A 20,646-nucleotide genomic window follows, 5' to 3' on the forward strand; every position below is an offset into this window, starting at 1 on the left:
CTTAGATAAGAGAAAAATCCAGGTTGTCCTTGATGGCCGTACATCTAAACAATATGATATAAATGCGGGAGTGCCTCGAGGGGGAAAGGGGTCTATCCTTGGACCTCTATTATTCCTAATATTCATAAATGACCTCTCTGACAAAATTGTCTGTGAGATGGGTATATATACTGATGACACCACACTCTATAACAGATATGACAGGAAAACAAATGAACACATATCTAAAGAAATGGCAGAAACACTAGAGGATGACCTCCAATCTGTAGTGGAATGGGGACAAAAATGGATGGTCACATTCAATGCTGCCAAGATTAAACTTGTTTCCTTCAATAACTACAAGAAACCTTCTCTGCCACCAATAGCAATGGCCAAAGACTCTTTATCTGAAAGCACATCGTTTAAACTCCTCAGCTTAACGTTCACAGGAAACATGAGTTGGAACAATTACATTGAGAGCATTACCAGGACCGCTGCAGAAAAGGTAGGTTCTCTCTACTGTACTAGAAAGCTACTGACCCCTGAAAGTATCCTGTACCTCTATAAGGCCACCATTCACCCATGTATGGGGCATTGTTGTCATATTTGGGCTGGTGCATCTGCTACTAGTCTCTCACTCCTAGACAAGGTTCTAAAGAGAGTCGCCAATCTAATAGGTCCTGAACTATCATCCAAGCTTCAGCCTCTGTCCCATCGACGCAATGTAGCATCTCTCTGCCTGTTCTACAAGTATTTTAACGGTGTATGTTCGGACGACGAGCTGCAAGCACTTGTACCCCCTCTACGTAAATACCCCCGATAAACCCGACAAGCAGTACAATCCCACCCCTTCAGAGTAGAGATCCCTAGATGTAAGAGAGCCTTCTACTCCAGTAGTTTCTTCCCCCAAACAGTTAGACTTTGGAACTCCCTGCCAGGTTCTTTCTTCCCCAACTGTACTGACGTGCATAGGTTCAAGTGTAACGTGAACCGACATCTTGCTGCCCAACTCCCTACATAGTCTACATGCATAGCCTGTGTCTCTAATAGTAGCCCCCTACATCAAAGTGGCAATGTGTATGGTTTTGGGTGAAAATGTAATAAAATAATTTTAAAAAATTATTCCTCCACTCCCTTTCTCTCTCTGTTATAGTTTGTCCAGTGAACCTCCCTTTTTGCCTTTTTTCTTATTTTTTGAACAAAACTATTTTACATTTTTGTAACAAAGAGTCAATGAATAAATTAAAGTCATTTAAAAAAATCACTTTTTCAATAAAATCGATAGGCTGTCTTAAATGTTGAAATTTGAATCCCAAACATACTTTTGAATTTTTTTTTTTTTTAATTTTAATAACGATATAAACACAGTAAAAAAATGTATTTGGTATATGCATTAATTTGGAATCTTTTTTTTTTTTTTTTTTTTTTCAGAAAATGCTTATCTATTTGCGATTACTGAAAGAACAGAGATGGTAAGTTGATTATTCACTAGAATACTTCCCCCTATATATATATATATATATATATAATTTAAAGAGGGTTAGAGCAATTTTCTATAGAGCAGAGTGTATTTCAATGTTATAGTAAAAATACTAATTTAATTAAAATGCAGGAAACGAATAATGTTCGTTGTAAAGCCAATGTATCAAAGCTCAATAGGCAAATATTCTAGAGCTACTTTTATATTTGATAAGGTGATTGATAATTTATAATTCAAAATTAAAATTAAAAATTATAATTTATTCCTGGATTTTTCCATTACAGCCGTTTCATTAATGAGCAATTTCACGATTTATGTTTCCGTAAAAATATCCTGTACCCACCAACTTCTTCAGATGTGTATCCATTAGATTTTTACAACAAATGATTATTAGATCAGGGTTAAGGTTTCGAATGAAGCAGATTTCATTCCCCCCCCCCATCATATTTTCCCTTTTGGCAATGGTTTCAACCATTTGTTTGATTAAAAATTCCATAATATGCGTAAACGCTTACTTTCTTAAGTGGTCTTATGATTTTGACCAGGACTGTATATATATATATAATTTAAAGAGGGTTAGAGCAATTTTCTATAGAGCAGAGTGTATTTCAATGTTATAGTAAAAATACTAATTTAATTAAAATACAGGAAAAGAATAATGCTCGTTGTAAAGCCAATGTATCAAAGCTCAATAGGCAAATATTCTAGAGCTACTTTTATATTTGATAAGGTGATTGATAATTTATAATTCAAAATTAAAATTAAAAATCCGTTTCATAAAAAGGAGCACAACAAAGCCAATAAATTGTACGTTCGTTTTATTGTGACAGACATTGAGTCAAGGACAATAATTTTAGCATATAGTTTTTTATGAAAACAAAATCTCCACATCAGCAAAATATTGAGTAGGTTTTTTTAAAAATAAAAGAAACCATAAATAAACCTAGCATTTAAGTAGTGCAGATGAATCTGGAAAATATTAAAATATAAGGAAAAATAGTTAATTAATGATGTAGATAAGTAAAGTAATATTGGTTAATAATAAAAGTTAGAATAAAATGACATAGCTGTGTTTAGATTATGTATAATGTTATAATAAGATGTTATTAAGAGAATTTCAACAAATATAAGTATATCTATAAAAGTGAACATGTCTGTGTGTGTGTGTGTGTGTGTGTGTGTGTGTGTGTGTGTGTGTGTGTGTGTACATTTCCCTATGAAATAACTTTGTCAATTTTAAGTCTACAGACTCGAAATTTGATATAAAGGGTACTGAGATTTGGGAAAATCAATGTGATCCGTTTTTGGCCAGAAATTTGTCTGTTAAGGGGTCAAAGTTATACTATTTGACTTTTGAGAACTCTACCAAACTCCTCCGACAATTTTGGGTCTAAACACTTGAAATTTTAGATATAGGTTCCTTGGACATGGATCTAACTTAATAACTTGATTTGAACTCAAAACAATAAAACTTAAGGGGTCATAATAGGGGTCAAAGTTTAAAAAATTGACCTTTTTTTTTCTTTCTTTTTTTTTTGCTCAGCATACACATCACACCCAGGCAACACCGGGCACCCATGCTAGTATATATATATTTTTACCTTAAAATGGTTCATCCTTTGAAAACCGTAATAATCTTCAGAGCAAGTCAATTAGATGTTGTCTATAGCTTATTCATGCTCCAACTGCTTAATTTCAAATTGAACCGCCAAAAGGGAAATTCCTAACAGTTAGCTTATTTCATCATCGCTTAATTTAGGTTTAAATAAAAATATAAATATTCAAAATGAAAGGAGATATCTTGTTTAGTCAAGTAATATGGTTAAATAATTCGTCCTTATGCTGTTTTTTCATATAGTATAAGATAATTTAGTTGAGTAAATTTAGTAATATTATAATTGTTGTATTTATTTGTTGGAATTAATAAAATTAGTTATCTACAAGGGTTAAATTTGAATAGATTCAACCATTATTCTGTATTTTAGTTAAATCTCTATTCAAATTTAACCCTTGTAGGTAACTAATTTATTAATTCCAACAAATAAATAAAACAATTATAATATTACTAAATTTACTCAATAAAATTATCTTATACTATATGAAAAAACAGCATATGGACGAATTATCCCCCTTTGAACATATTACTAGACTAAACAAGATTATCTCCCTTCATTTTGAATATTTATATTTTTATTTAAACCTAAATTAAGAGATGATGAAATAAGCTAACCGTTAGGAACTTCCCTTTTGGCGTTTCAATTTAAAATTAAGCGGTTAGAGCATGTATAAGCTACGGACAACATCTAAATGAATTGCTCTGAGGATTATTACGGTTTTCAAAGGATGAACTATTTTAAGGTAAATATATATATATTTGTTGAAATTCTCTTAATAGCATCTTATTATAACATTATACATAATCTAAACCCAGCTTTGTAATTTTATTCTAACGTTTACTCTAAACACAGTTATGTAATTTTATTCTAACTTTTATAATTAACCAATATTACTTTACTTATCTACATCATTAACTATTTTTCCTTATATTTTAATATTTTCCAGATTCATCTGCACTACTTAAATGCTAGGTTTATTTACGGTTTCTTTTATTTAAAAAAAAACAAAAAAACACCCAATATTTTGCTGATGAGGAGACTGTTTTCATAAAAAACTATATGCTAAAATTGTCCTTGACTCAATGTCTGTCACAATAAAAAACATTGTTTCTGAAATGATCGTACAATTTATTGGCTTTGTTGTGCTCCTTCTTATGAAACAGATTTTTAATTTTAATTTTGAATTATAAATTATCAATTACCTTACCAAATATATATATATATATATATATATATATATCTTTATTTCAACACTATATATACATATTTCAAACTCAGTTTGCTCATTTAACGTTTTTTTCTGTTTGTTTACTTAGCACTGTTTCACTTTTGATGAATTCCTTCCAATCTCTTATAGTTGCTTCAACGCAATGAAACCACTGGTACACCTTTTGAAATATTTATATATAGTGTTGAAACAAATATTGTATCTTCAGCTCTCACATCCACGATCGAGCACTTTATTAGATTTTTTTCATCGCCTCCTGACACGCTATATATATATATATATATATATATATATATATATATATATATATATATATAAGCATTTTTTTAATATAGGCAGCTATCTTTAAATTAAAATAAATCACAGACAAATATCTGGTTATAGTGAGCTAAATTTTTCCTGATTTTCCGTTGTCTGGTTAATCAGTGTAGACACAGGACTTTACACATTCCATAAAGAATATATAGGATATGTCTAATATGAGGATTAAATCACAAAGTTGACAGGTCCTTATTGTGAAATTATTTGGTCAAAAGTGCTTTTTAGTGACGAAAACAAGTTCAATAGGCTAGGCAGTGATGGTAGGCAGTACATCCGTCGGAGGAAAGACAAAGAATTTAATCCTAGGTGCTCAGTTTCAACGCTGCAAAGTAGTGAAGGTTCAGTTTTGGTGTGGGGCATTATTAGTACCAATGGTCCAGGGCCTATAGTTTGCTTGCAAGGTCGAATTAATTCGACCAAGCACATTAATATGTTGACCGAACATTTTCTACCCTACTTTGGTCGGAATCTGAATGATAATCCCATTTTTATGCAGGATAATGCTCCCATTCACACAGCTGGCAATGTAAAGAGGTTCCTGGAAGAGTATGATATTCCGTGTTTGGATTGGCCTGCACAATCTCCGGACTTCAATCCTATCGAAAACGTATAGCATTTAAATCAAGTAACAGCTATGCAATGATAAAATTTCAAATTTGGAAGAACTTTGGACAAAAATTAAAGAAAGTGGGATGCCCTTTCCCCAGAGTATTGCTGCAGTCTAATTCAAGGAATTTCCAAACGATTGCAGGCTGTCAAATTTCAGAAGGGCTATGCTACTAAGTATTAACTAGTTCATTGTGTTCCTGTTGTATTTGTGTTGCATTAATGTCTTAAAGTTACATTTAAATAACAATTTTCCATTGTGCAGACTTTATTTTTGCCGCCTCAATTTGAAGTTATTTTTTTCAATTGACGTGAACACTAGAATATTTCAATTAAAAGTCAAATATGATGAACAGGTAAAATTATAGAAGAATAAAAGGCCAATCAGTTTGTTTAAAAAGTTACATTAAATTTAGCTTAAATTTGTAGTTTTTGAAAAAATTACAAGTGCAGATTTTCTTTTTGCCTCCTCTGTGTGTGCATGTGTGTATTTGAATTCTAACAAAAACATTTTCATGTCACAACCGCACCAAATATTTTCAAATACTGTACTTTTATATGATGTTTTCAAATCAATCATCTTAAAAAAATCTTGAAATAAAAACAAAACATTGATGAAATTTTGGTTTTTCTTTTCATTTACCATATATATATGTGTGTGTTTATGGTCATTGATCAAATTTATTATTTTAGATCTTTGAATTTAGACCTATATAGTACCACATCCGAAACCTCAATATTTGATTCTGTTTAGCCATTTTGTCTTTTTCTCCGTTCCAACATGTTTTTTAGATTACCAACATGATTTTTAGTTTGGTTATTTTGAAAAATATTATTCCAGTTGGGAAGATTGGCAACAAATGACTCTAATAATATAAGTAAGGTAAATCTTTGAAGCTTACATTATTTGAGTTATTATTGAGCTTGTTTTACATTTCTTTTCTAGAATAACATTCTGTGACTACTTTGTGCTTTTATGTTTCTTGCCTATACATGACTAGATAATCATTTAAATAATAAAAACTAAAATATATTTCTTTTCTTGTATAACATTAAACAAAAATAATGTTGATTGATCTCAAGCAATACTGGTACAGGACAGCTAGGATTTTATATTTTTTCATTAACGTTGGATATTATTTTTTATTCAACCATTTTACTATTTAACTTTGATCATGAATATTTTTACAGGGTCAGATGGCGTCTATGTTCTTTAATAAAGGTATTTATACATTTACTGTTTATAAAAGTAGTATGTTTTATTTTCAATCAATGAAATTTTTCGGCATTATAGGTCTTCCTCAGGATATTATTTTCTGTTTTTCTTCATTGGTTTTGGTTAAAATGAAGGAAATCAGAGTAAAAATAGTGTGTTTTCTTCAATGCTTATATCTTCGAATGTTCATGTGATCTGCATGACTCGCGTTAAGTAAACTAGTTAGACTGTGTTCTCAAGAAGACAAAAAATATTCCCAGGGAGATGTCTAATGTCGAAAACTTTTGATTTTAAACAAATATTTGCTTATTTTATATATAAAAAATGTTTGTGTTGTATTGGCTTATGAACATATTTAAATTTAAACAAAGATTATATCACAAGAACACAATCTAACTAATATATACATATTTCCTCATAACCTCTGACCTTGATGGAGAGGAAACTAAAACTTGCTGCTATGGTTTCAAATATGTAAGGGGAGACTCGATTCCAAATATTTCTCATGTTATATCTCCTTTCTTTTGGAAATAGGGTATGATTAAGAGTATCTCCAGTCTCAAATAATCCTTATACACTGTGAAATTTACTTTATGTATGAAAACCAAATAGGGGAGATATAACATGGGAAATATTTTAAATCAAGGCCAGACGTTTGGAGGAAATATCAGATATTTTGTAGTTCATATACAAAACTAAGAAAACAAAGGATTATGATTGAAACATTTTATGGCTGTATAAAAGTGCCAAAAATAGGCTCTAGATGATGGACGATCTCCTTAATGTGCGACCTTAAGGGCAAATGTCACATAGCCCACTACACAATTCAGCTCATTAGCTTTCCAACAAGCCTTCATTTATTAAATTCTGACTAGTAGTTGCCGAGATTTCAAACTCATAAAATTGCCCCAAAAAGTGCTCTCTCTCTCTCTCTCTCTCTCTCTCTATATATATATATATATATATATATATATATATATATATATATATATATATATATATATACATACTAGTAGCAGAATTGAATATTGTAAAATGCTCATATCTTTGGTTCTATTGGGATGAAAATTTGAAGGCTTTTTGAAGATTATAATACTATTCTATGATGAAAATTTTGTGATAATTGGTAAAAAAAAAACCTATATTTTCAAACCAATATAATATGCCCAAATTTGCCTACATTTGTATACATAGTGTCCTGGCAAGCAGCTTCAGTTTTGCTGCTTCGGTTGTCTTGCCTGTAGCCTTGCCAGTCCACGAATATTTCTTGACTATTGTATATATAGTTTTAATACATATACCCATACATAGATTCATAATTATCAACATGATTTACAAATACTTCATCCGTGTCGCACACTAGTTTATGACCGCTATCCTTTCAAAGGTCAAATTAAACAATTCAAACTTTCGGCAAAACAAATAACTATCTTCTTGTGTTGACAAATCGTACAGTTAATGAGTTTAATACTTCTCAGATTACTGTCATTGAAAATACATGTGTAAACAATTTTATAAAAACAGATGCTCCATTCTTCGTCATCCACTTACTTACAAATTGATAACTTTATTATTTCACTTTACTTAATAATGATGATACGTTACTAAAAGTATTTCAGATTGTTCTCTTCTTTTCACAGCTTCAAGTTAAAGAAAAATCTTTGTGTTTGGAGAGTCACCACAAATAAAATTTTTGGTGCTTGTTCAGAATTCCCCCTATTTTAAAAATAAAGAAAAATCTGTATTATGTACATACCTGTGATAGAAAAATTATATCATAAAGAATATATAGTACAGTAAAAGATCAAGTAGTTTAATTTTTATAAAGAAAACCATTCTTAAGTGAATGTGAGGTTTTCTTCTGCCTCTTCCCTCACTTTGCTAAGAATGATATTTTAATATTTAGTAAGTTTGAATTATTTGGAGTTATCTTTGTTCCATCAGTCTGTTTTCAGGATGGTTGTGAGATTGTTATTCATAGTTTAGCCATAAAATTTGATTTTTTTTTTATTTAAAGATAAGACTACTTGATCAGTTTATCATTTTGTTATACGATATTTTCTTTCCATTACCGATATGTACATTGTACAAGTTTCTCTTTATTTTTCATCTATGAGAATTCTGAACAAATATCAAATTATCTAAATTTTATGAAGCAGTGCACTCAAAACCTGAATGTCTGCATCCCCAACAATATTTTATCTATAAATATAAAAGCGAAAATGTGTGTATGTATGTTCGCTTTTTGTGTATGTCTGCAAAAGGCTTTTTTCACTGGACTTCTCAGTCAGCTCATTCCATCTTAAAACTTTTTATGTTGCGTCTAAATCATAATATCTACGAGTTAACAACGGGGGTCGCCTGTCTATTTAATTTGCTCGACTTTGAAAAGATAAATATTTAACATTTTTTTTATTGCCACATGTGCATTTAAGCTTTTTCGTATATTAAAAGCGAAACTAATTCTGGTGGCATTTTTCCGGTCGCCATCACCGGAAACATCCGAAAGACATTAGTTTTGATCAATGTGGAGTTTCTCCTTATATCAGACAATTGCTATCCAATTTGGACAATCCCCTTTTTATGGGGAGCTGGTTTTCCCCACAACATCTTGGGAAACAAAAAAAAGAAAGAAATCCTGCCCCACAGTAAATAAAATACTGAGTTGACTTCATTAAGTATGGACACCTGCCAAGTTTTAATACTTAAATAAATTCAAACATGTTTCCGTTATTATTTCATGGTGGCCCAGTGGTTAACATCGCACTTTTTTTTCACACTTTAATTTCCAACTTCGACTCTCGGGTTCGATCCTACCAAAACTTTTTTAATTTTAACCCCCACCTACTCCCCCCGACACAAACACCCAGGTGTTTTGATTTACCTAAAACCACACACACCTCCAAACACCTGGGCAACACCGGGTACCTCCCCGCTAGTATAAAAAAAAACAAATAGGCAACGAGAGTTATGTCCCTTTACAACTGAAGTTAAGTTTATAATCAGCTAGCCTTACCTATTTAGTGTTGCCCAGGATATAGTGAAGTATTTTTATTTAATTTTTTATTTATTTTCACTTTTTTTTTTTTTATTTATACAAAAAGAAAATAAATTTTAAATGAAACTTTTTATGCTAATTACAAAAATAAGGTTGTTTTTTGTTCAAATATATTTTTGGTTATTATTTTAAAAAATTTTATAATAGAAATTACCTGTCAGTAGTAAATTAATTTTTTTAACTAAATAATAGCAAAGTATGCTACCATATTCTCAATAACATGTTACAACAATAATAATTTAAAATTTGCCAGTGAGAAATAGTTTGATTGTCAACTTAAATGCTATTTAAGTTTGACTTAGAAAATCGAACAAGATAATTTTATAGAGAAAAATAGAGAAAATAGAAAGAGAAAAATAGACAGAATCGCTAGAAATAGACAGACATCTTCAAAGTGACAGGTAGTGATCTCACTGTGGAAACGAGTCCAAAAATAACTTCACATTCCACAGATTTAGCAGCAATGGCGGTGTCTTCCAATGCTTTTTGATAAAGAGATGAGGAATCTGGATAACGCATCTGCCCGCCAATTTTGCTACCTGCTTGGTATTTTATGGAAAAGTCATAATCTAAAAGCATAGTTGCCCATTTTTGTAAGCGGTTTGCTGTATAGACTGGAATTGCTTTCTTGGAACCAAAAATACTTGTTAGGAGTTTGTAGTTTGCGATCAGAGTAAAATGATGGTCATATAGAATTTAGTAAAATTTCATCGCAACAAAGATAATTCCTCAAGCTTTTTTCTCAATTTTTTTCCATGTAGCGAAACTGAACAACAAAATTAAAAATTAAACGAACACAGATTCAGAACTGGTTGCTAACATGCTCAGAAAGTACAATTTATAATCTCTGTTCTGTGTCTATATTCAAATCATATGTTCTGTGTCTATATTCAAATCATGTTCTATATGCAAATTATATGCAAATTTACCAGCTGAGTTTTGTGTGTATAATGAGTGATCTTGCAAATGAGTGGGTTGGTTTCTTTTCTTACTTTAGTAGTCAAGTAGTGCTGTGGTGCAGAGGAAGAGATTACCAATTTGCGACCAGCCATTTCGTCTTATTAAAAACATGACGTTTAGACAATTCAATATTTAGCTAAACCCTGAATTCATTGGCAACAGGCAATAATGGAATGGTTGGAAAATCTAAAGTTAACTTATGAGCTGTGCAAAATAACCAAGGACAGGCCGCATTATGCACCAGCACCTGGTAGGGGTAGCAGGAGTGGCTGTGTTAACTGCTTCAGATGCACAGGCCTGAACCATCTGGCCTGAAACCATCTGGCCTGAGGCAGTGGTAGCAACCAGAGACAGATCAACCGTGCACCTAGCAAAATACTGTCAGGGAAGCGGAAACAGAGGCGAGACGTCAGCACCACACTCTCCTCATTCAAGTTAAAAGGGGTGCTCCCAATAATAGAAGTATATAATGACAAGAAACGCATCGCGCTGGTGGATTCTGAATGCTTTCTATGCCTCGTGACTGGATCAGTTTGCAACCTTTGAAGTCGGCTAGCATCTGATGTCCTAACACTTGACGAAGAAATCCTCTGCAGCAAAGGTGTCAGGACTATTATATTGACAATAGTTGAAAGTTGACGTTTCTGTCATTGATACACTGCTGTTGGGCTTCAATATGCTAATCAAAATGAACATAATCAAAATGTTGGATGGAGTCCACATGAACTGGTTCAGTGATACTACGTTTGTCAGGACAGAGCCTTGTGCCTGTGCAGCGATCAGAATTGAGGAACCAGACTTCAGTGTCGAGTTCAATGAGCAGACGAAGGCTTAGACAGTGTCATGGAAGTCGTCAAGCAATCAACCACCCAATGAACTTACCAACAAGGTACCTGAGTATCCGATGTCTGATCAAATTCAAAAGGAGTACCGTCATGAATTGGAAATATGGTTGAACAATGGATGGCTACTCCCCTATTCTGAGGAAGAGCTTGGTCCTCTGAAAGGTCTGATTCGATTAATAGCCGTTTTCCAAAAGAATAAGTCCATGCTTGTACTTGTGAACTAAATGAACACGTTGAAGCATACACTGCACATTCCGATGTCTGCGCACAAAATCTAAGAGAATGGAGGAAGAAAGGTGCCAATGTGTTGTTACTTGACCTTCGAAAGGCATATTTACAAGTGCGTATGCATAAATCCTTATTGCCATATCAGACTGTGATCTTTGAAGGAAAGAGGTACTGCCTGACACGAGTTTTGGGCTCAGTGTGCACTATGATTGATGCTACACTCTCAAGGAAAAATGATATCATGACAATGTATTTATCAACAAAGACATGGTTTCCGACTTAGGATTAACGAGCAAAGAACCGGAGCAGCTGTAGAATAGTGTGAGAGTTCTTGGCCTATCTTTTTGGGAAGTGAACAGCAGTCTGATATGAGAACGAGGTTCCAGCATCTTCTGTGTTTTTACCCAACGAAGTGTATTCTCATTTTGTGGGAAGTTGATTGAGCACTTCCCAGTGGTTAAGTGACTCAGAGTAGCTCCAGTGTTCATTAAAAAGAGAAAAGTGGATGTGACAAAAAACTGGGATTACAAGGTGACTGACGGTCTTTTAATGACAATGATTGAAGAGATTAGTGCAAGAGTGCATCAAGAAGACCCTGTGCAAGGAAACTGGTGTGTGGATGATCCTGAGCTAGACATTTGAGTTGATGCAAGCTCCTTAGCTACTGGAGTATCACTGGAGCATGTACAAAAAAAAGATACACAGCATATAAATCTGGTGGAGCTCAATGCTGTGCTAAAATGAGTGAACATGGCATTGATGTGAGAAGCAACCGTACTGTATCTTCACACTGACTCTGCCTGTGTGCACAAATGGATCACAGACACCCTCACGGGGAAGGCTAGGATGCATACTAAAGCAGCAAGTGAAATGCTGATTAGACAGCGACTTGATGCACTTGCAAGTTTGGTCAAGGAAAATAAACTGTCTGTAAATGCAGTCCTAGTGAAGACAAAATGTAACCAAGTGAACGCTCGAATAAGAGTACCACAGTGGGCATAGGCCATCTACAACTTTTTTGTAGATGCTTTTGTAGCGAGGAGTTCTTTTTACAGGGTGAGGGTGCTGGCGCCACGCCCAACCTTCCCAGAAGGTACATACAGCGCCTCGCCTTCCCAAATGGTCACCCATCTGGTACTGGCCAGGCTCAACTTGCTTAACGTCGGTGATCTGGCGAGAACCAGTGTATCAACGTGATTGTGCCGTACACAGCGATGGCTTGATCTCGTAAAAAAAAAAGCAGTTAAATCTCTGTACTCTGCGCTAAGTACGACCTTGACTGAATTAAGTCTGTCCATTACCAGCATAAGGCAGACGTTATACTTCGTTAAACAAATGGATTCCACGATTCGTAAGGCATTGGTTAGGGCTGTGGTAAAAAATTGCGAAAAATGCAAGTTGATTGACCCACCACCCACACCTTGGCCAAAAGGGAAATTGGACGTTAGCAACACTTGGTTTCGAGTGGGAATGGATGTAACCCACTACCAAGGTGAACACTATCTGTTACTCATTGACTGCAGGCCACATGGTTCTCAATTGGGTTTCATTTAAGACGACAGGATGCAGCAAGCATCATCAGCCACTTAGAAGTCTTATTTTGCGAGTGTGGAGCACCGGCAGAAATACTCACCGACAACGATACAGCATTCCACAACAAGGTCTTCAAGAACTTTCTGAATGAGTGGGGAGTCCGATTGCATGGAGCGGTATCATCAGTGTGTGAAGTGAATTGTGGCAAGAAAACGATGTTCGATAGCGGAAGCAGTCTATTGGTGCAATGTTACCCCTTAAGTCGAGGTCTCGCCACAATTGCCTCAACTAACTTGATTCATCGTTATCACGTTAACTGATGGTATCGACACACTCTTTCTAGGCATGCCAAAACAGCAGCAGAAGAATAGATACAATGTGGATGATCATGTCTGAGTGAAAACCCGAATTTGGTCTTGCGCGACCCTTTATACGCGCGGATGCGTCACGGGAGTGAAAAGCCCACAGAACATTCTTGTTGATGGGATGGCCTGCCATGAAGGAAACTTGCGTCCTATCATGGGCCTGGATACCATGGAGAGCAAAAGTGACAACAAGTGCTCAACCCAAAGTGCAAGTTTGATTAGCATTAACGAGGCATGCAGCAATTCTGCAGAAGAAAAGGATGCATCTACAGCAAATAACATTGCTCCAGACGAGTCATCCGAGGAGGAAGTACCTTTATGTCAGAGGAGCGCTAGATGAAGAAGATCAGTCTCTTTTGGAGACTTTTACAAGGGAATGTTTGATTTCCTCAAGATCAGCTCTGAGTTGTCATCATGTCAAGGGGAGGGGGTGTAATGGAACTGAACAAAAAAAAAAAAAAAAAAAAGAGAAACAGATTCGAAACTGGCCAGACCTCAAGGCTAGAAGCGCGAGCATGCTCAGATAGTACAATTTAGTTTCTGTCATGAGTTCTATATACAAATTTACCAGCTGGGTCAGGGGTATATATTCAGTTGAATGGGTTGGGTTTTTTTTTTTATCTTTGTAGTCAGGGAATGCTGTGGTGTGAAGCGAAGGGAGAGATTATCAATTTGTTTAGTGGAGAGCAACGATTTTGATGTGAATGTAATGTCTTTTACTTCTATCAGGAAAAAAATGATAAAATTACTGCTGATTCCATAGTCTGAAGCATCAGTCATCACAGTAATGTCTAACAATGAATCATAAAAATGTCTAATAAGTTAGGATGAAGATTTTTCTGAAATGATTCTTGGATTTTTGTAAAAGATTATTAAGAGGGCCCTATAACTTGTGCCATTCTGGTAAGAAAGAACCTAGGCCCAGAAAGGATCATAGAATTGAAACATCCCATGGGGCTGCATTGTGCTTTATTGCCTGATCTGATTTTTAATCACTTTTGTTAATTAAGAATCCAAGATATTTCACAGAAATTTAGAAGAATTTGCATTTGTCTGACCTTAAATAAAATTCATATTGTTGAATTCAATCCATCACAGAAGTTAGGTGACATGGAAGTTCCTCTTGGGATATGCTTGTAATGATAATATCACCAATGAGAATCTTCAACTTCCATTTGTAGATATGCATTTGCAAGGTCCAGTTTTGCAAAACAAGTTCCACTGTTGCGTTTTGAGAAAGTCATCCAGTACAGATAGTGGATACTGATGTGTCTCCTGTGTGTCATTTAAGCTGAAGATCCAAGTATTTTTCCACTGTAGCTAAAGCTGCGTATGATACAAGATGCTTTGGTTTTGCATCTGACTTCAGTTTAAGTTGTTTTAACTTTAGCACAACATTCAAGATCTTGAAAAATATTGCTGAACTTTGCCTTAAGTGTGTCTTAAAATGTGTTTCACTGCAAGTAAGCAACCTAAACCAGCACTAATATGCAGTAACTACCAGTGTGGACAATCACAGCTAGTGGTTTCTGCTAGCTGTTACTGCCAGACAATGCCCGACAGTGGTGGCCACTATTTTCCAGAATCGGCAGTAGCTCTCCCTAACAAACATGGTTTAATTTGTTTTCTGGCTTTGTGTCATATTTCAACCGGTCAACGCTAGTACACAGGTCCTGCTAGTAATTTATAAAGCTATAAAATTTACTTTAATAGTTCAGATGAATTCATTATATTACTTATCACCATCCTATAACCAGTTTGTTTGTGCTTAATGACTTAACATTTAAGGTCGTGCAGATTTTGTGAGAATTTTGGTAAGTTTGGGAATTTGTTTTGTATTTTGATGAATAAATTTATTTCTATTCGAAATTTTATTATTTTGGGTAGTTTCATTTTGTTGAAGAGATCTTACAGGTTAGACTCATGAGAGTATTTCTTTTGATATTGATTAAAGTTAACGCTCTAGTGATATATGCTTGACATTTTTTCCTGGCGTATTATACATATATATATGTATACATACAGTTTTTCCTGGCGCACTATGCATATTGGGGCTCGGCATCTTCCAACAAGCACACGTGTGTTAAACAAGTGTGTAATCGATTTAAAATAACTTTTTTTCTGTTAAAGTTGTTTTTACTATTCTCGAATTATTTTGTAGTTTATTATTTACATTCCTTTTGTTGGTAATCATTTTTTTTTTAATTTAAGGTTTGTAATCTGTTTATGGTATTTCGTTGATAGAGATGTTTCCCTTTTGCTGCCCTTTTTTTTTTTTTTTTTTTTTTTTACTAGCCTAGGTGCCCGGTGTTGCCCAGGTGTTTGGAGGTGTGTGTTGAGCAAAAAGAAAAAAGGCAGGCTCAAACCCGTGACGCAAAGGTGTATGTAAGAGTGTTGGTTGAGCAAAAAAAAGGGGGGGGGGGATTGCAAGCGCAAAAAAAAAAAGTGGTAGTAGGCGGGCAGTATCACAAAGGAGGAAAAGATAGTGAAAAAAGAAACGTGGCGCGTTAGCTATTGTGCCCATCGCCAAACCGGAAGTGACATAGGTTTAAATTAATGCTAGGAAATCAAAAAGAGGCGATGACTTTCGAAAATATCAACGAAAAAGCAACCCCTCCCTGTAGAAAATTGCCCAGTTGAGGATTAAGGAATTAATGTTTTTGTCCAATTTTTCGATATTTGTCATCCGAATGGTTGTGCTTCAAAAGAATACCGATCTCATGAAAATCTGTTGCCTCTGTCCAAAGTTTTTGGAAGACATACATACATACATTTAAACAGACAGGTGAGATTCATACTATAGACTAGCGGGGAAGGGGTTTCTCAACGTTGGCCGGGTGTTTGGAGGTGTTTGTGTGTTAAAAAAAAACGTTGCCCGGGTGTTTGGAGGTGTTTGTGTGTTAAAAAAAAAACGTTGGCCGGATGTTTGGAGGTGTTTGTGTGTTAAAAAAAAACGTTGGCCGGATGTTTGGAGGTGTTTGTGTGTTAAAAAAAAACGTTGCCTGGATGTTTGGAGGTGTAAAAGAAAAAAAAAAGTTTTAGTAGGAAGGTAGGATTGACACGAAAAAAGACACCTAACCATCTCGGCCACGAGGGGAGAGGAATTAATAAGCGTGTTAAGCTAAAGGTTATAAAGCAAAATATACAGGTGCAAGGAAGTGGTGTGATGCTGGACCTAGTTTTGCAAGCCAGTTACTATTTCCCCCGCTTTTCGCTTTTCAAAGACGCGGCGAGCTGGTAAAAGTCGGGCAAATTAAATACGCATGCGACCCCCCGTTAAGTAGTAGATATTATCATTTAGACGTGATATAAAAAGTTTTAAGGAGCAACCCTCGCCCCTGAGAAGGCCTCAGGAAAAAGCTTTTTGCAGACATACACAAAAAGCGAACATACATATATACATACATACACACACATTTTCGCTTTTATATATATATAGGCTAGCGGGGGTGCCTGGCGTTGCCCGGGTATAAAAGAAAAAAAAAATTTTGATAGGGAGATAGGCGCGAACCTGAAGCCTTGAGGTGAATAGCCTGACAACTTACCACGACGCTACACGGGCAGAAAAGTGAGGAAGGATGAAGTTAAACGTTTAAAAAAGCAGGTGGTTAAACAAACGTCAATGTGTGATTTTCTAGGTCAAACATCACGCCATAGTAGTAGAGAAAATGAAATTGCGAATTTTGTAACATAATAAACGATTCAGACGATCTCATTTCGTAAATCGGACATATAATCTAGACAGTATATAAAAAGTTGTAAGATTTAGTGACCCCTCTGAGCGCCCCCCCCCCAAGCCTTTGGCGGACATACAAAAAAATGCACACACACACAAACACACATTTTCGCTTTTATATTATAGATGTTATTTATTTTATGATATTCTTAGAGATTAGTTCTATTTAAAAATATATAAAAATTTTTAAAAATATTTCTGTGCGTGTTTTTTTATATAATATATTACCCTATTATTTTTTTTATACATGTTATACTGAATTTCTTATATAGTTTTAGATATTCTTTATCAATCTAATTTGATTCATTAGGTATGACTTTATATACTAGCAGATGTATCCAGCATTGTCTAGTATTAAACGTAACGTTAAATTCCTCTAAAAAAACGAAGTAAAACAAAAGGAAATAAACTGAGACATGTGTATGCAAGTTTTATGTTTTTTCTAAGCAGTTCATTTCTTGTAAATAAATTTTTAAAAATGCTCTAGCGAAGATCGAAACCAAAACCTAAAGACAGTGAGTCAAGTACGATAACCATTAGGCCAGCTTACTACAATCTTTAAAAAAGGTTTTCAAACCTATTTATTCTTCACATAAAGAAGCTGTCATGTGAATGATTCACACATGTGCAGTCATGTAACAGTTGGCAAACAGATAAAAATCTGATGACCCGCAAGTACCAATTGTTCAATTTTTACCCTTTTTTTCTGGATGAAAAGTGATTAAAAAATTTTCCACATGTCTGAATACCCTATATACCAAATTTGAAATCTGTAGATCGAAAATTCATTGAGAAGTTGAAGTATCCTCTCACATTCTCATTTTTATAGATATATTAATTTTTAATTTAATTTTTTCTTTTATTTTTTGTCTTTTTATATTTTTTTATCTTTTACATTTTTTGCCTTTTATTTTATATACTAGCAAAAGTACCTGTAGTTGATTGAGTTCAAAAACAGCCTACAGAAAATAGACTCTGATTTATGAAAGTATGATAGGTTATGAAAAGGATGGATTGTAAAGAGATAGCTTCGAATTTGGGGGTATCAAAACCAAAGCAAAATATGATGAAAGTAAAAATAAAATAGATAAACCCCATAATTTATTATACCATGCCTGTTCACACTGAAACACTTATCACAATATTCTGTGGATCTATATTAAAAAAAACCTTGTTAAACTTTGTGACATATTTCTATTCTATGGAGGTCAGGCGCAACGAACACCCCATAATTTTATTATACCATATTTCTTCAAACTGAAACATAAATATCAAAGTATACTTATGCAGATAAATATGAAAAGTCTTTTATTAAAGTTTGTGCCTATTTCCATTCTATGGAGGCCAGGTGTGAATGCAGACCCCACAATTTTATTATACCATCCCTATTTAAGTTAAAACATACTTATCAAAGTATTATTATGTACATCTATATCAAAAAAACTTGTAAACGTTTTTTTTTTTTTTTCATTTTTAAATTTTTTATTTCCATACTTTGTGGACCAGGCACGTACGCAGACCCCACAATTTTAATGAATCATCATTATACCAGATCAAACATTCCGATTCCTGTGTCTCGATACATCTATCATTATATGTGATCAGTTTTCTATAATAGTCAACCATAAAGGAGCCTATTTGTGACCAGACACACACACAGACGTTCAGCTTTATATTATATATATATATATATATATATATAAAACGTCAACTAATTTTCTGATGTCTTAAAAGTTTGATCTAATTCACATTTAAGTTTATATATCAAACGTTGATTCTTATTAACCCATGTTCCATGTAATATGATGTCCACAAATATGATTGTGCAATGTATTAAAGCTTTAAATGAGTGAACACACCTAATTTATGGTTTGCTTTTTTGTTTGATATCACGTTTGACTTTATTTCCTGTTTCAGTGGGCGTTTCTTTTTTTTATTTGTGCATTATTATCTACTTGTATGGAGACTTGGCCATCTATGGAGTGACCGTTCCAAAATCTATTCACGATATTGCATGGTAAAAAAATAATTTTTTTAATCTTTATTTATTTAATTTTTTATTTTATTTTTTTATCTTTATTTTTTATCTTTATTTTTTATCTTTATTTTTTATCTTTATTTTTTATCTTTATTTTTTATCTTTATTTTTTATCTTTTATTTTTTATCTTTTATTTTTTATCTTTTATTTTTTGCCTTTTATATACTTTCTTGCCCTTTTATATACTTTAGTTGTTTACATTTCTTTTTTTGACATTTTTTTTTTGTCTTTTGCAGTTTTTTATCTTTCCGCTTCATTATTAAATTCCTATCTCTCAAGTCCATTTTATGATTTCCTTTTGTGTTTCCTTGTGAACTGTGTTTTAACTTTTCCACATCGACTAATCAAAGAATTATTTTTCCATGTGACTTTACTATCAATTGTACTCTTCTACATAATATTTTCTTGTACTGTTTGGATTTAATCTTCCTTTTATCGAGGTCCAAAGCAACTGGAGAATAAGAGTTGATTAGATGATGGATAGATTGTTAATATAATAATAAAAATTATGGGAATACTGAAACTAAAAAATCTAGCAGATAAATTTTGATGGCTTATGAGGTTTATGACACGTATTTGTCGACGACCATGTTATAGTTAACAGGAAAACAGTCCTGTAATAATCTTTTTCACAGATAAGTTCTGAGAAAGAAACTGTTCATCAAAATTTTGTTTCATGTTAAGCATACTGAAGAAGAAAAGTTCTTTTCAGTTGAAGACGAGTACTTGCATTGAATGTCTTATAATAAAGAGGCAGACATTGGAGCTCAGTCGAGCACCTTCCATTGAAATAATGAGTAGAGAAAGATTAGCAGTATCTCTTCTGTGAAAAGGGAATTAGAGAACAGAAAAGATTATTCCCGCCTATTTTAGACTCTGTCAAATAATACTCCAAGCAATACTCGTCGGATAAATATTACAACGCTTTTTCCCATTAGTTTAAATTCTAAGATCATCCTCTATTAGGACTGTAAATCATTGTTTCAGATGTGACAGCAGTACTCCATTGTATCAGAAAGTTTTGCTCACTAGTTTCAAGAGAAAGAATGTTGATTACCCCCCTATTCTCGATGTTTTTAGTTGCAGTCTATAATGGTTACACTGGCCAACAACAAAAAAAATTGTCATGGTGCCTAAGATGTTTCAATTGTTTTTACCTAATTTAAGGGTGCTGATTCCAGAAATGCTGTCACTTTTTTTTTTTTATCAGGTCTAGTTTTTCTGCTATGGTATTGATAGCTACAATAAAAACAGGCAAATTGAAGAAATAATATTTTTATGTAACTTTAAGACACGTATTCATGAAATCACATCAAAATATTCACAAAGCTTGAAGGTGTAAAAAATGCTAAGAATAGACATCATCATCATCATCTATAAATTTATGTTTTACTGATTTTCTAGAATGGGGGGGGGGGGCTCCTGCATCATCATGC

The 20,646-nt window shown here is 33.7% G+C and overlaps 2 protein-coding genes across 2 annotated transcripts in view; one reads left to right on the forward strand and one right to left on the reverse strand.

Annotated features, from left to right (window-relative positions):
* The window catches only part of LOC145268767 (N-acetyltransferase 9-like protein), a 183,928-nt gene that overhangs the window by 106,325 nt on the left and 56,957 nt on the right, over positions 1-20,646 (reverse strand). The gene's annotated exons all lie outside the window — the stretch shown is intronic.
* Positions 1-20,646, forward strand: part of LOC145268766 (putative sodium-coupled neutral amino acid transporter 12) — a 102,702-nt gene that overhangs the window by 47,417 nt on the left and 34,639 nt on the right. Inside the window, exons 5-7 of the mRNA XM_080124365.1 lie at positions 1,411-1,451; positions 6,422-6,452; positions 19,089-19,188. Coding sequence (XP_079980491.1) covers positions 1,411-1,451; positions 6,422-6,452; positions 19,089-19,188 — 172 coding nt within the window. The remainder of the gene's footprint in view (positions 1-1,410; positions 1,452-6,421; positions 6,453-19,088; positions 19,189-20,646) is intronic.

This window comes from Euprymna scolopes, chromosome 44, assembly GCF_053919585.1.
Source record: "Euprymna scolopes isolate OS-2025 chromosome 44, ASM5391958v1, whole genome shotgun sequence".
Taxonomy (NCBI): domain Eukaryota; kingdom Metazoa; phylum Mollusca; class Cephalopoda; order Sepiida; family Sepiolidae; genus Euprymna; species Euprymna scolopes.